The sequence below is a fragment of the Macaca nemestrina genome, chromosome 7 (assembly GCF_043159975.1).
Source record: "Macaca nemestrina isolate mMacNem1 chromosome 7, mMacNem.hap1, whole genome shotgun sequence".
Classification (NCBI taxonomy): Eukaryota; Metazoa; Chordata; class Mammalia; order Primates; family Cercopithecidae; genus Macaca; species Macaca nemestrina.
In genome coordinates, this window is record NC_092131.1 from 84,102,767 (window position 1) to 84,117,522 (window position 14,756).

Below are 14,756 nucleotides of genomic sequence, written 5' to 3' on the forward strand. Positions count from 1 at the left end.
TGGGGCACCAGAAGGGTATTTTCTCCTACACAGGATCGCATCTGAAGACTGTTGAAACTGTGTTTTCCCGAAGTGAGATGGAAGATCTCAGATAGGAAAGAGACAGTGAGAGAGAGAGACAGACACTGAGCCAGGTTCCCACGCAGTTTATTGAGGGAGCCAAAGCCAGTGAGAGGACAAAGGAGTCCTACTTCAACCTACTTCCTTAAAGCTGTGTGCCTCGAGCATGAAGGGACCTTCTCAGAGGGCAGGACCTGCCCTATGAGGGGCCACACAGAGCCCTGTGGAGACTCCTACCTCTCATACCACAGCCCGTCCTACCCCAAAGACCCAGACATGACAGCAGACATAATCCCCACCCCAGGAGGGTGCTGAGGAAACACCCTTACCCATGCCCCTCCCCTAGAGACCTCAGGAAGAAAGGCCAGGACACCTGTACTGTGTTTGGCCAGTCGAATCCTCAACGTGAAGACCTGAGCAACAGGCCTGGCTGACAGGTCTGTTCAGATGTGGCCTCAGACATCTACTCTAGAATCCAACCCCTAACACTCAAACATGATTAAAAACACCCAGGACACTTCTCTTGCTGGCAGAGGCCACACCCCAGATAATGGCAGTCCTGCCAAACTCTGGCCAGAGATAGGGACCCAGGCTGACTGGGTGTGAGCATGTAAGAAGACCACTCTGCCCCATGGGGAGGATCTTCCAGGGCTCAGCTGAGGCTCAGAGCCCGGGCTTCTGTTTCTCCCCATCCAATGCCAGTGATTCCTCCAAACATTCCCCACAGGGGAGAAAGGGAGGAGGAGGCAGAGAGCTTATCAAGAGGTTCACCCTGTATGGGGCTGGAGGTCGGATCTACTGGGGTGAGGAAAAGGCTGTAGAGGAGTGGGGCACTGGGGCAGGGGCGCTGGCACATTCCTCGGATTCTGGCATGTCATCCTGGAAGTACTCAGCCTGGCGGTACTGCCACAGACGCAGGTTCCCGTCCCACTGCAGGGCAGAGGGTGGCAAGTAGTCAGGAGGTGCTGCCCCCACCCCAAGTCCAAGCCCCAGACATGTGCCAGCACCCCCAACCCTTGCAACCTCACCGAACTGCTGACAATCTTCTCTTCAAAGGGGTGCCAACTGACATCACGCACACAGGCCTTGTGGTTCGTCAGCTTCTTCACAATGTGGCCACTGAGAAGGTCGTACACTGTCCAGGACAGGCAAGAGTGGAGAGGGACCACCACGAGACCTCTAAACTATCCCTCACCTCCCTGTGAGTAGCACCACTGACCTCTCAGGCAACTTCCCATGTTCCCATGGGAGCAAAGCCCACACGAGCAGACTGTGTTATTTCTGCTTCTATCCCTGTTCCTTTCCCTACCTTGGGTTGAGGGTATGGTTTGTGTGGGTGTGGGTATTTCTGGCCCTTAGCTAAATTTCATAGGGGCTACAGTTAAGAAAATGCAGTGGCTTTAAAGATTTTAGTAAGATATGGAAGGCACCACAAAAGTGAACACCAAGCTGTCTGGGGGAGTGTGCACCTGCTGCACCTTGTCTGGACAGGGTGCATCTTTCTTTTGTTATGGGTCTGTGAGTGTCTCTCTGGGGATAGCACTGCCTTAGACTCCTTATATCTGCAGCTGTGCTTGTGGTTTTTTTCTTTCCTTTTCTTTTTCTTTTTTTTTTTTTTTTTTTGAGACGGAGTCTCGCTCTTATTGCCCAGGCTGGAATGCAGTGGCACGATCTCAGCTCACTGCAACCTCTGCCTCCCAGGTTCAAGTGATTCTCCTGCCTCAGCCTCCCAAGTAGCTTGTGATTACTGGCGCCTGCCATCACCCCTGGCTAATTTTTGTATTTTTAATAGAGACGGGGCTTCACCATGTTGGCCAGGCTGGTCTCAAACCCCTAAGCTCAGGTGATCGCCTGCCTCAGCCTCCCAAAGTGCTGGGATTACAGGTGTGAGTCACTGTGCCCAACCTTTTTTTTTTTTTGAGACAGTTTCTCACTCTGTCACCCAGGCTGAAGTGCGGTGGCACAATCATGGCTCACTGCAGGCTCGACCTCCTGGGCTCAGGTGATTCTCCCACCCTAGCTTCCCAAGTAGCTAGGACTACAGGCCTGTGCCACCACGTCCAGCCATTTTTTGTAGAGAAGAGGTTTCTCCATGTTGCCCTGGCTGGTCTCAAACTCCTAGGCTCAAGCGATCTGCCCTCATTGGCTTCCCAAAGCACTGGGATTATAGGCATGAGCCACTGCGCCCAGCTTATTTCTTTCTGTGCTTTTCTGCTTCAGCGATTGCATGTCCCTTTACTACTTGCTACCATCTTCCTGTGTCATTTTGTCTCTGTTCCCTCCTACCTTTCATCTGCAACCTCTTTCCTTGACTGGCTGAAAAACAGAACCAACTATATTTTTGGCAATCTATTATATTTACTGTCTAGAATTCTATGTTCCTTTTCTTAATTTAAAACACTGAAAAATAGAATGGTTTCTATTTCTCTGTTTAAGCTTCCAAGCTAAGTTAGATTTTACCTGTAGCCGTCACTGGGTTTTTTTAAGGTGGTCACTGGTCGTTATAGGTGGAACGGCAAGGAGTCATTCCTGCCCTTCCTGAGGCCCCCTGTTCTGACACAGTCCTTACCAACCACTTTGCCGGTGGAGCAGCCACTATAGATGAACTGCTGGCCGGTGCTATGAATGGGGGAGAACCGGCAGCGGATAAGGGTGTGCAGCACTCCGTGGCCCCGGTAGGTCATCAAGGAGCTGTCCCCTGGGAGCTTCAGCTTCCGCCAGGCTGGGTAGGGATGCAGAGTAAGCCCTAGGTTAGGGAATCTGCTTTGGGATTGTTTCGTACCAGCAGTCCTGAGCAAGGATTGATGCCCAGAGACAAATGCCTTTCCAACCTTCAAGTGGTGGCTCTTTCTCCACCTAATAGTCAGTGGACAGTCTCCAATATGGCCCTGCTGGTTAATCATTATACTCAAATACTTCGGTATTGTGGATTCTGAGTGACCCCCACCCAGGCCCCAATCCTAGGAACCTCTGGCCATTCCATTTGTATTTAGCAAATAAAGAGTTAATGCCTGGTAAAGAGGGCTGAGGGGGAGATCCTCCAGGGCTCCAAGGCTACAGACAAATCCACTGTGCCTGTACCTCCATTCTCACCTTTTTTGGGCACTTGCTGCCAGCGATAGTCCCAGTTTTGCTGTGTGGCAGCCTGGCGTGAGGCTTCCATGCCTTCCCGGCTGGAAAAGCGTCGGATATCCCAGAGTTTGATGGTCTGGTCTTTAGAGTTGGAGATGAGATATCGAGCATCACCCTATGAATTCAAAGGTGGATAGTGAAGCATCAGAGCTTGCAAATGTCGGCGCCTGTCAGTCTAGTTCCTGTTCTCTAGTTGAGTGGAAGAACTCTGGCCTCTGGTTTTGCTTGCCTCTCTTCATCCAGGCGAACTCATTTTCAGTGTTCTGCCTCAGATCCTACCACCTGGCTAGGTTTTTCTTTCCTTGCCCAGGGTACTGGCTGGCTTTTCTATTCCAGCCTGAATCAGACTGTCTTTCATTTTTCCTTTTTTAATTTTTTTTTGAGATGGAGTCTTGCTCTAGCGTCACCCAGGCTAGAATGCAGTGGTGCGATCTCGGCTCACTGCAAGCTCCGCCTCCCAGGTTCACGCCATTCTCCTGCCTCAGCCTCTCGGGTAGATAGGACTATAGGCACCCGCCACCATGCCCAGCTAATTTTTTTGTATTTTTAGTAGAGATGGGGTTTCACCGTGTTAGCCAGGATGGTCTCAATCTCCTGACCTCGTGATCCACCCGCCTCAGCCTCCCAAAGTACTGGGATTACAGGCGTGAGCCACAGCGCTCAGCCTTAACTTTTTTTTTTTTTAAATAAATAGAGACGAGGTCTCGCTAGGTTTCACAGGCTGGTCCGGAACTCCTGAGCTCAAGTGATCCTTCCACCTTGGCCTCCCAAAGTGCTAGGATTACAGGTGTGAGCCACCATACCTGGCCGGTATTCAATTTTTCTTGTATGGAAAGCCCTGCCTTGCTCCTTGAGGACTGGTGAGTACAGATGGAATTCATGTTCCCTGGCTTGAGCCCCTTCCCTAAACTCCAACTCTTACAAACCTTGGTCAATAAGGGGCTTGTTAAATTCCCACACCAGTCCACTTTCATGCCCTCCTGGGCAACCAGAACCTTAGTGGCCTGGCTGTGCAGTCCTGCATCCTGGCCCACCTTGCTGTCAATGAAGGTGATGCCATCCTGGTGTCCAGCCAGTGCACCCACAGGCTTGGGGTCATCCTCCCGCATGGTGCGTCGATCCCACACTTTGCAGATGGCATCGTCTCCCCCAGAGAACAGGATTTGGGAGCTTATATCAGCAAAGGCCACTGCATTCACGTCATCCTCATGGGACTCAATCTAGGCGAAAAGGAGGCCAGTATATAAGACCTCTTTCTAGGTCTTATAATAAGCCAAAGACCAGGAAACAGAGGCTCTCTCTCAGGAGCCATACCTGAAGGGTGCGCCGGTTCTGTTCTCGGTCAAAGACATACAGGCAGCCATCATTGGCCCTGAAAGGGAAGGGATAAAGGAGGGTCCTGGAGCCATGATCGAGAGGACCAATATGGTATATGCTCTAGAGAGTTCCACTGAGAAATCCTGCTCTGGGTCAAGTCCTTTGCTCTTTTTATATAGGAAGTCGGGGAAAAGTTAGCTGTGTTTCAAGGAGGCTTGACACCTCCCATCTTGTGCTGGGAAAATGGAGAGCAAGGGGTGAAGCAACCTGTAAATCCTGACCTTGGAGAAGGTCTGGTTGTTCTCTGCAGCTGCCAGTGCCATCTGTGTAACAGCAGAGCTCATCTCTGGCAGAACCCCCATCTTGTTATTGAGGGAAACATACCCCATAAGCACTCACCCTCCTAGTACTTCTCGTCCATCTGAGGACACAGCAATGGAGAAGACAGCAAAGCGACGCTCATCTGGCCTGAAAGCAAAGAAGGAGCTGGGTTAAGTGGACTTCCCTTCAGCTTTTGTTAATCTACATAGAATCTGACAATGGTTGTGAGGCACATCCCCAGGGGAAAAAAGAAGTCTGGCTAACATGTACCACAATGCAGATCCTCAGTGAGAACCCAGAAATCATCCCGCAAGCATCTATTTTACCCAGTCCTCTGGCTGACAAGATGGTGCTTCCCTCCCAGGAATGCACACAGACCCATCAGTATACTTTTTCCCCTAAGCAGAACTTCCAACTCAAGAGGTTTGCTCCTGAAGAGCTTCCCTTGAGAAGTTTCTGATGAGTCTGACCAGAAAGGGAAGCCAGTACCTGAGATCCAGGGCAGTGTGTGTATCTCCCTCACCATAGATATTGCAGATATGAACTAAGAGAAGCAAAAAAAACAAGAATCTTTCAGGGATGGGGGAAGGAGAGTGGAAGTGAAGCTAGGGAAGGGGTCAAACAGAGGACAAGGGTACTGGAGCACTTTGGGAATGATTTTCCCAGGACAAAGTGAGGGATCCTGGCTCAGAGGGGACAGGCACATGGAAACCTCAGGTCCCAGGCTGGAGAGTCAGTGGAAGCCTGGTGCATACTCACTGTAATCAGACCAGCTGGAGTAGAGGAAGTGGTTCCCATCGGGGGTGAAGGCCACATCCAAGACGCTCCAGCCTACGTCGCGGGCCTTGATGCTTTTGAATTTACGGAAACGGCCATACCGGCAGTCATACAGTCGGATTGTCTGGTCTGTATAAGTAGAGATCAGGCAGAATTATGGAACACTTTCCTTGTAACTTTCCTAGATTAGACGTCTCCCACTCAGTGTATCTGTGGAGTCTTCCCTTTATCATGGGAAACATGCTCTGACTAAGCATCCTTAAGCCAGGTCTGAGCTCCCCATCTGTGGCTTTCTAGCCTCAGTCAGGGGGAACATTCCATGTCCCAGGAAAAGACAGTTTATAGGACCAGGGTCTGGTACCTTGGCAAGCAGACATGAATATTTGACCATCTTTGCTGTAGATGCCACAGAAAGCCTTCTGAGAGTAGCTATCAGTGAAGCCCAGATCATTGGGCAAGAAGCTAGGGAAGAAGAGAGAAAGTGAGGGTAAGCGGTGCCTAGGATAAGGAGTGTCCCAATTAGCAAAATCCTAACAAAGCTGGAATATCAGAACAGTCATTCTTCCCTTTTGGCTGTGAGTGCAATCCCGTCTTTCAATCATTTCACCATCCTCCAAATTTCTACAATTTTTTACACTTTTCCACTTTGCTTACTCTCAAAGTTTCAACCCCATTTAACCTAACCTTTAATATCTCTGAGGCTCCTTTAACACCTACCCCTTCAAAGTTTAGGAGATAAGACCTATTTGGCCCTTAGAGTCTCTTCACCGAGCCCCATACTCACTGAGATATCACTCGAGACTGTTCTCCAAGGGAGAAGCTTCCCCGGTGGCAGAGGCCCCGTTCTCTCTAAATGGAAGGGATTGGAGAATATTGCTAGCAGAAATAGAGGGCCACTTCAGCCATATCAAACCCCCTCCTCCAAAGACACTGCTGTTGTTATAGAAACGGACACAACACATCGTAGTCCGTCCCACAGAACTCCAATGGGGGCTGGTTAACTCTCCAGCCCCGGCCCTTGAGGCTTCTTTCTTGGAAAGTTGACTTCCTTTTCCTCTGGGGCTGGCAGAGATTCTGGCTGCTTTGGCAGGCCTGCTGCCAGGCTGGGAGGTGGAGAGGCCTACCTGGTGCAACATTCGAGGAAAGCTGTGCTCCTGGGTGGCCCGCCTAAGCCCCAGCTGCCCTGTGGCCAGTTCCACTTGTGTCTTGATCTCATTGCATTCCAGCTCCCGGGTGTCAGGGGTAGCATCCACTGTGAGTACCAAGTAGAAGTTTCATCCTAGGTCTTCCAGCCTCAGAGGACAGTTAGCAGAACTGTACCCAAGCCCACCCCTGTGGCTGAATATACTGGGGCTGTAAGGACTCCTTATTCCTTAAATTATCGTACCTTCTTTCAATGTAACCTATCATTCAAAATATCACTAAAAGGTTTTCCAGTAAAAGTCTTTCAACATTAGGGACTTTTCCTCTTACCAGGTGGGTTGTATCGATCCCCAAGACGACCATCCCAAGCTCTGTCATTCTCTTCCTCTGAGTCCAAGAGGGCCTGAATGAATTGTAAATTTGCTGCACCTCCTCCCTGCACCAACCTCACTTGGCCTCTGTGGAGAGACCCCCATTATAAAGGAGGGGACTTCTTCCCCCAAACCAACCAAATTCAGAGTAAATGGCTATCTAGCTCTTAGACCACTTGGTACTCATTTTGAGGTTGGAGGCTGATTAGACCTTGGCTGTTATTTTTTGGTCTCCTATAAAACACAGTAGGAAAGTGAGTCTTACTCTTACAGCAAGAGTAAGACCAACATGCTGTGGACGTGACCTACTAAGTTGACCTCCCAGAGAGCTAAACATTCTAACTGCATTTCCTTAGAGCAAGAGCAAGACTAATACGCTGTGGACATGACCTACTAAGTTGACCTCTCAACGAGCTAAACATTCTCACAGCATTTCCTTCTGAGCCTCTGCCTGAGAAGTCCACCACAGAAGACAATATTCTAAGCTGGGTGTGGTAGTGTGTGTAACTGTAGTCTTAGCTAACTGGGAGGCAAGGATTGTTTGAGCCCAGGAGTTGCGGGCTGTGGTGTGCACTGTGATCACACCTGTGAATAGACTGTTCTCCAGACTGGGGAACACAGTGAGCCCTGTCTATGTCTACTAAAAACAACACAAAACACAAAAACAAAAAAGAATACGATATTCTGATGGGACCCCTAAGCTCATCTTCTCCTCAAAGAGCCATAAGCAAAGAAAGCAAGGCAGCTGCACTCTTTTCCAGTCAATTCCAGGTGGTCTCTCCCTTCAAGGCATTCTTTCCTCAAGAACAAGTCAGAGTCAGGGCAAATTAAACTTGTTTTTCAAGTAAATCGAAGTGACCTCATCGAAGTGGCCTCATATCACGTGTCAACTGACTTACCAAAAAGTTCAACACTCCTTTTCCATCTCTTCACCCCCGTATATCACTGCTTTCCCGCCAGGAACCTCCCCCCACCCTTTTTTTTTTCAAACTTACTTGGAAAAGAGATTATATTTGTGTAGTCACAGAGAGAGGATCCCCTGAATAGCCTCTCAAACACATGAGCAGGTCCTCTTGGTGACCCTCCCTAGGTAAGAACCACTCTTACTGGGTATGAAGCTGAGTGCCATGGGTGCCCAGCAGGGAAAGGCTGTTCCGCTCAAACAGAACAGCTGTCCTGAGTGAATCCTATTTCCTAACCTCTGTAATTTTCCTGCCTGGAGATGGGATCAAGGCACTGTGGTAGCACCTGGTAGGGTCACACCAGAGGGTAAGTTACCTGCGGAGGAGATAGGCCAGTACCTGGGCCAGATCCACATCTTCATCCTCTTCTTCCTCTTCCTCACTCCGACGCAGGCCAGCCCCTCTTCGGGACAAGCCCTCGGAGGGGTCTCCGGACCCGGATCCTGCACTGCTGCTGTTCCGTGATCCCATCTTCTGGTCACAGCATCCTTAGGTACTGTGCGAGGGCTCCGCCTGTCACCTCCTTGGGTTTGGTGAAAGCAAAGCGTGCTCTAGAAATACCAGGGTCTCCTGAGACGGGGTAGTAGCTATCTCTAGGAGGGTGACCCTCCCTCGGGGCTGAGATCCCTTTGCTTTAGCCTATGCCAACTACCAAGGCGTCGAGAACACAAACCTTCCCCAATCCTGTGAAGCAAAGAAAGCAAGAGTGAACCGTAGTGCGCTACCCTAGCTCACCAACTGAAGAAAGATTTGTTTTCTACACCAAACTCACCTATCGCAGTCCCTGGACAGGGGAGCGGGAGAGGTGTTGGGCGGTGTAGGATTCCCAGGTAACCTCTCTGACAGACCAATCGAAATCCCTCGCGGAAGAAAGCGCTTCACTAGCTTATCTCATCTAACCAATGAGAAGCCTTACGACTCAAAGACCCTCGGCACCCCCCCTTACCGACCAATCAGAGCGCCTCCTTACGAAAGCCGGCAGCAATAACAACCAATGAAAATAGAATTTGGCCTAACACCCCTCCTTCCTTGCCTCACGCCCACGTGGTGCGCCGGGGGTGTGTACGCCAAGAGGGGGAGGAAGCCGAGAAGCACCTCCCACTGAAGCCGGCGGTTACTGCCCCACGAGAGACCACCCACCAGCCAGGAGCGGTCGCAGGACCCGCAGCGGCGCGAGGCCTTGTTTACACCGACTGCAGCCACTGCGTTGGCCAACCGCTGCTCCGTCACGCGCCTAGCTCGTCACGCATCTCGCGGCTTCCCGGCCGGCGGGCTGCAAACGTCACACGACGGCCCCGCCCCCTTGGCCCGCCAACTGGACAGCGGAGCGCGATGATTGATAGGTAAGCGGGAGAATGCGCGAGGGGCCTGAGGGGAGGAGAAAGTGCTCACCCGAAGAGGGCTGTTAGCTCTTGTTGGGGAGGAGTAAGTGGGAACTGACAACTTCCTGGATCAGAGACAGCCGAACTAGACGTAATGGCTGAGAGGCGGGGCTTAACAAAGAAGCGTTTGGTGGTTCGCTACCGAGAGGTATTTTAGCAAGGGATACAATTTACTGTCGGTCCCTAAAGATCATTTGGCATCGCACTTTTCAGACAGTGCCCAGGGGCCTCCTCTTTAAGCCCACTGCTTCCCCCGTCGAGCTGGAGCCGTTCTCCTGTCGCTGGCTGCAGCTCCAGTCGGTCCTGCCCTAAGGAGTGCTCGGCGTCCCAGTAGGCCTCCACACCGTCCTTCCGGGCTTAGCTTTTCGAAGCCTTGCTCTTGAGACGGCCTCCTTTTAGACCTCCCTTTATCTGCTCGGCAATTTTTTAAGACAATTCCTGGTCTTCTGCCGCTGTCTTTGCAGACGTTCCCTAATACTCGCATCTTTCCTCTCAAAGCTTTTCCGGTTCCGCTGTCCATTTAGACGCTCCCTTGGCCCTCCGGGATTTGCAGACCTTCCCTAGACCCTCTGTCCTCACAGTGCCTTTCCCTCCCCGGCCGTGAGTCCAGGGTGCGCGCGCGCCGCCTCCTGCCCCCTCCTGCCCCCTCCTGCCCCCTCCTGCCCCCTCCTGCCCCCTCCTGCCCCCTCCTGCCCCCTCTTGCGGGTTTATGAGTAACAAGCATGAGTCCAAGGCCGGGACTTGCCATATCTCTGAACCTCGGCCTGGCTGGGTGGGGAAGTGTGTGGGGTTGAATGACCTTGCTGTCTCCGGCCCAGAGGCCCAGGGTCCGAGCTGAACTTCAGTCCCCGCAGCCTGCACTCCCTTGGGAAAGCTGCGAGCTTCCCTCCGCCCGCTCCTGAGGGCAGCGATGGGAGCGAGGGCTCGTGGCCCTCTTGGGCCCTCCTGGGGTCTCTCCCAGTGAGGGCGAGGGTTTGGCCAGCTTTCGGGCGACGTCTTCTAGTCTCCAGACCCGGAGGCCTGAGCTTGTCACCAGGGCTAGCTTTGATGGGTTCTGCGCTTAGAAGGGTCCTGAATGCTTGGTTTAATGTTCTACTGTTAACGGTCTTGAAATTATCAATAATTTCAAAGCAAGTGCCTGGCATTTTCAACTTGCACTGGACTCCACTGATTATGTAGGCGGTCTGTAGGCAGTATGCTGGGCGCCCATACTCTATTGCCAGATTACTTACTATCTGTGCTTTAACGTTTATTGAGACTTTAAGATTCCGTGGTTTCTGGGTTATTCCAGCCTGGAAAATCGGGATCGTTATTTATTGATTGATTTTACCTGCATTCTCTCAGAATGTTACGGAATCATTTTTTAAAACATTGGCCGGGCGCGGTGGCTCACCCCTGTAATCCCAGCACTTTGGGAGGCTGAGGCGGGTGGATCAACTGAGGTCAGGAGTTCGAGACCAGCCTGGCCAACACCGTGAAACCCTGTCACTACTTAAAAAAAAAGCCAGATGTGGTGGTGTGCGCCCGTAATCCCAGCTACTCGAGAGGCTGAGGCAGGAGAATCGCTTGAACCCGGGAGGCGGAGGTTGCAGTGAGCCGAGATCACGCCACTGCACTCCAGCCTGGGCTACAAAAGCGAAACTCAAACAACAAACAAAAACAACCACAAAAAACCAACTAAACAAACAAAAAAACACCTATGTCTCTTCCGCCAGTTGATCTGTTGAAGAATCCTCCTCTAACAGCGTTTCGTGCTTAAGAACCCACAAGTGAGCCGGGTGCAGTGGCTCACGACTATAATTCCAGCACCATGGGAGGCCGAGGAGGAGGATCATTTGTGGCCAGGAGTTCAAGGCCAGCCTGGGCAACATAGTGAGACCCAGTCTACAAAAAGAAAAAAAATAGCCGGCCGTCGTGGCGCGTGCCTGTGGTCCCAACTTACTTGGGAAGGCTGAAGGAGGGAATCTTGAGCCCATGAGGTGGAGGCTGCAGTGAGCCATGATTGCTCCACTGTACTCCAGCCTGGGCACAGAGCTAAAGCCTGTCTCTAAAAAAAGAAAACCAACAAATGGCTCACTATTGTTCATTGTTTCAAATACAAACTTCCAAACCTGGTTGTCTATATTTAGTAACCTCATTTTTTGATAATTCTGCCAAGCAAATATGCCAATAAATACCTTGTTTATTTTTACCTCTGCACCTTCCCAGGAAAATTTCTTATCAGAGGGAGGCTGTCTCTACCCAACTCCCTCAGTCTTGCCCTTTGACTCAGTAATACTGCTTCCAGAAATCTAGCCCGGACCTGCATAAAAATTTGTGTTCTACATAGCAATTACTGATAAAAGTAGAACACTGGAAACAAAGATCTAAATATCTTGCAATATGGAATTGGTTAAATAAATTATAGTCCATGTGGTATAGACACAGAAATACCAGGTAGCTATTAAAATGGTGTTGTAGTCTTCGTTTTTTTTTTTTAAGGTACTTATTCCTGGTACAGGTTTGTTGTAGCCTTCCATTTTTATACCATGGGAAATTGTGCAAACTACATTGTCAAGTTAAAAAAAAAAAAGATAATAATTTCTTCTGGTGACATGTAATAGATGCAAAAACAATGTGGTTTCAGTTTTTCATTAAAAAGTATAATAGGCGTGGTAGCTCACGCCTGTAATCCCAGTACCTTGGGAGGCTGAGGCAGGCAGATCACTTGACCCCAGGAGTTTGAGACCAGCCTGGGCAACGTGATGAAACCCCGTCTCTACAAAAAAAAAAAAAATAATAATAATAATTGAGCTGGGCCTGTAGTCTTGGCTACCCAGGATGCTGAGGTGGAAGGATCAACTGAGTCTGGTCAAGGCACAGTGAGCCATGATGGTGCCACTGCACTTCATCCAGCCTGGGCGAGAATGAGACCCTGTCTCAAAGAAAAAAAAAAAAAAAGTATAATAATACCCAGCTCATTACATCATTAAACAAAGTGGAGAAGGCTTGCATGAACCGGTGACAAAGGTGTAGCTTCTACAAAGGGTTATGATTAATACAGCTATAGCACCTGAGGTCCAGAAAAGCAAACAAAAAACTTCTGTTAAATTTATCCCCTTAACTATTCATTTTTTGATTCTCTTTTCTCTTCTTCTTATAAATTAGTTCAAACCTGAATAAAATCTTTTTTTTTTTTTTTTTTTTTTTTGAGACGGAGTCTCGCTCTGTCGCCCAGGCTGGAGTGCAGTGGCCGGATCTCAGCTCAAGCTCCGCCTCCCGGGTTCACGCCATTCTCCTGCCTCAGCCTCCCGAGTAGCTGGGACTACAGGCGCCCACAACCGCGCCCGGCTAATTTTTTTTTGTATTTTTAGTAGAGACGGGGTTTCACCGTGGTCTCGATCTCCTGACCTTGTGATCCGCCCGCCTCAGCCTCCCAAAGTGCTGGGATTACAGGCGTGAGCCACCGCGCCCGGCGAATAAAATCTTTTAATTCAAGCTTTTGTAATATGGAACTTGTACATTATTGAATAAAACATTTAAAAGTCATGGTAAATGTTAAAATAGCTGAGGTTTTATGACCAAAATAAATCCTCTTTCACATCAAATGGGAAAGAATATAAGATTCAACACTGGATTCATTGATTAATTTTTTTGCGTATAAAAGATTTTTTTTTTTTTTTTTTTTTTTTTTTTTGAGGTGGAGTCTTGCTCTGTCGCCCAGGCTGGAGTGCAGTGGCTCCATCTCGGCTCACTGCAAGCTCTGCCTCCCGGGTTCACGCCATTCTCCTGCCTCAGCCTCCCAAGTAGCTGGGACTGCAGGCATCCGCCACCACACCTGGCTAATTTTTGTATTTTTAGTAGAGACGGGGTTTCACCTTGTAGCCAGGATGGTCATGATCTCCTGACCTCGTGATCTGCCCGCCTTGGCCTTCCAAAGTGCTGGGATTACAGGCATGAGCCACCACGCCTGGCCACGTGCAAAAGATTTTTAAGCCTATGAACTTGATTATTTCACTATGACCTGTAATGTTTTTCAAAATGTGTAAGAGCATTTATATCTTAGGGTATACAATGTGTCTATTGAAATAAATAAAATAACATATCTTTAAAAATAATTATGGTGAAGTTGTTTTGATATACTCAACTTTGCCTGCCCTCTCTTGATTTTGAAATTTGGTATGTTGCTTGGTTACAGTTTGTGAAGCACTTTTCATTTGGGTAACTTCTACTCCCTCCAGTTGCACTTAAAGTCACTTAAAGCCACAGAGAGGTTTTTCTACCTTTGGCACCCGTTTTAGGACAATTTCTGGTAATTGCTAAGTAAATGTCAGCTAGTTGACTTCCTGCATGACCTGTTTTGGCCTGTTTCCTGCTCGTTAGCATCTCCACTAGAGGGCAGGCTGGGCTGGTGAGGAGAGAAAGAAAGGAGCGTTTTCATTCTCTAGCTAATCCTGTCCTCCTTTCCTCTACTGCAGCCCCCAGCCTGGTGACCACACAGAGCTCCTGGGACAGTTCCATTTTTGGAAGTGACTGATGCTCATACAGGTGTTTAAACATTGCCTTGTAGCATTCTCTGTGTCGATGGAAATGGAGAGTGTGCTGATTTACCTAGGGACTTAAAATGTGTTGACTAGAAAGCCACTATGTAATTATGGGATGTTCTAATACTCTCATATCTTGTGTCTGTAAGAATCAGATTTTTCTGTGTGTAGGGTAGGAGCTACAGATGTAATATAAGTAAATACCCTTTAGTGGCCCGGGGTAGTGGCTCACACCTGTAATCCCAGCACTTTGGGAGGCTGAGGCAGGTGGATTGCTTGAAACCAGGGGTTCAAGACCAGCCTGGCCAATATAGTGAGACCCCATCTCTAAAAAAAAAAAAAATAAATAAAAATTAGCCAGGTGTGGTGGCTTGCTGCTGTAGATACTCGGGAGGCTGAGGCAAGAGGATCATTTGAGCCCAGGAATTCGAGGCTGCGGTGAGCTGTGACCACACTACTGCATTACAGCCTGGGCAACAAAGCAAGTCCGTGTCTCAGGAAAACACCAGAAACCCCTTTAGCCCTGATTTTGAATAGAACATATCAGTATGAATTCATGAGGTTTTATCTTCTGTCGCTACCCACCAAAAAGATCTAGAAACAATGACCAATCCAATATCAATGAACACTCCTAGCATCCAGATTGCGGTCTTAAAATGCCATTTCCCCCTGAAAGAAGCCAGACCTTCTTAGAGAAATGGCTGATTCCAGGTTTGGGAAAGGAAATGAACACGATGAGCATGGAGCAACTTACACCATATAGCCGGG

At 49.3% G+C, this 14,756-nt stretch overlaps 2 protein-coding genes across 9 annotated transcripts in view; one reads left to right on the forward strand and one right to left on the reverse strand.

The window, feature by feature from the left end:
• Positions 1–131: 131 nt before the first annotated feature.
• On the reverse strand, positions 132–9,357 carry LOC105477848 (DDB1 and CUL4 associated factor 11). 5 transcript variants are annotated; one of them, XM_071100409.1, is made up of 15 exons: positions 9,224–9,357; positions 8,400–8,606; positions 7,081–7,208; positions 6,732–6,859; positions 6,392–6,456; positions 5,969–6,069; positions 5,590–5,736; positions 5,320–5,374; positions 4,909–4,977; positions 4,507–4,564; positions 4,227–4,412; positions 3,154–3,307; positions 2,630–2,782; positions 1,089–1,195; positions 132–990 (listed from the first exon to the last, which is right to left on the reverse strand). In XM_071100409.1, exons 2-15 carry the CDS (start codon positions 8,552–8,554, stop codon positions 856–858), a joined length of 1,641 nt encoding a protein of 546 aa, XP_070956510.1. In that variant the 5' UTR covers positions 8,555–8,606; positions 9,224–9,357; the 3' UTR covers positions 132–855. The 5 variants fall into 5 exon arrangements, with proteins under 5 accessions (XP_070956510.1, XP_011732975.1, XP_011732977.1 ...); XM_011734673.3 differs by lacking the exon at positions 9,224–9,357 and adding an exon at positions 8,856–8,997 and having other exon boundaries at positions 7,081–7,153; positions 8,423–8,767; XM_011734675.3 differs by lacking the exon at positions 9,224–9,357 and adding an exon at positions 8,856–8,996 and having other exon boundaries at positions 8,423–8,767.
• LOC105477849 (neural retina leucine zipper) overlaps positions 9,200–14,756 on the forward strand; it is a 40,046-nt gene continuing 34,489 nt past the window's right edge. For 2 of the 4 annotated variants that reach the window (XM_024791551.2, XM_024791552.2), the window contains exon 1: positions 9,200–9,426. The gene's annotated coding sequence lies outside the window, so the exon portion shown is untranslated. The remainder of the gene's footprint in view (positions 9,427–14,756) is intronic. The other 2 variants (XR_984957.2, XR_984956.2) reach the window with 2 other exon arrangements.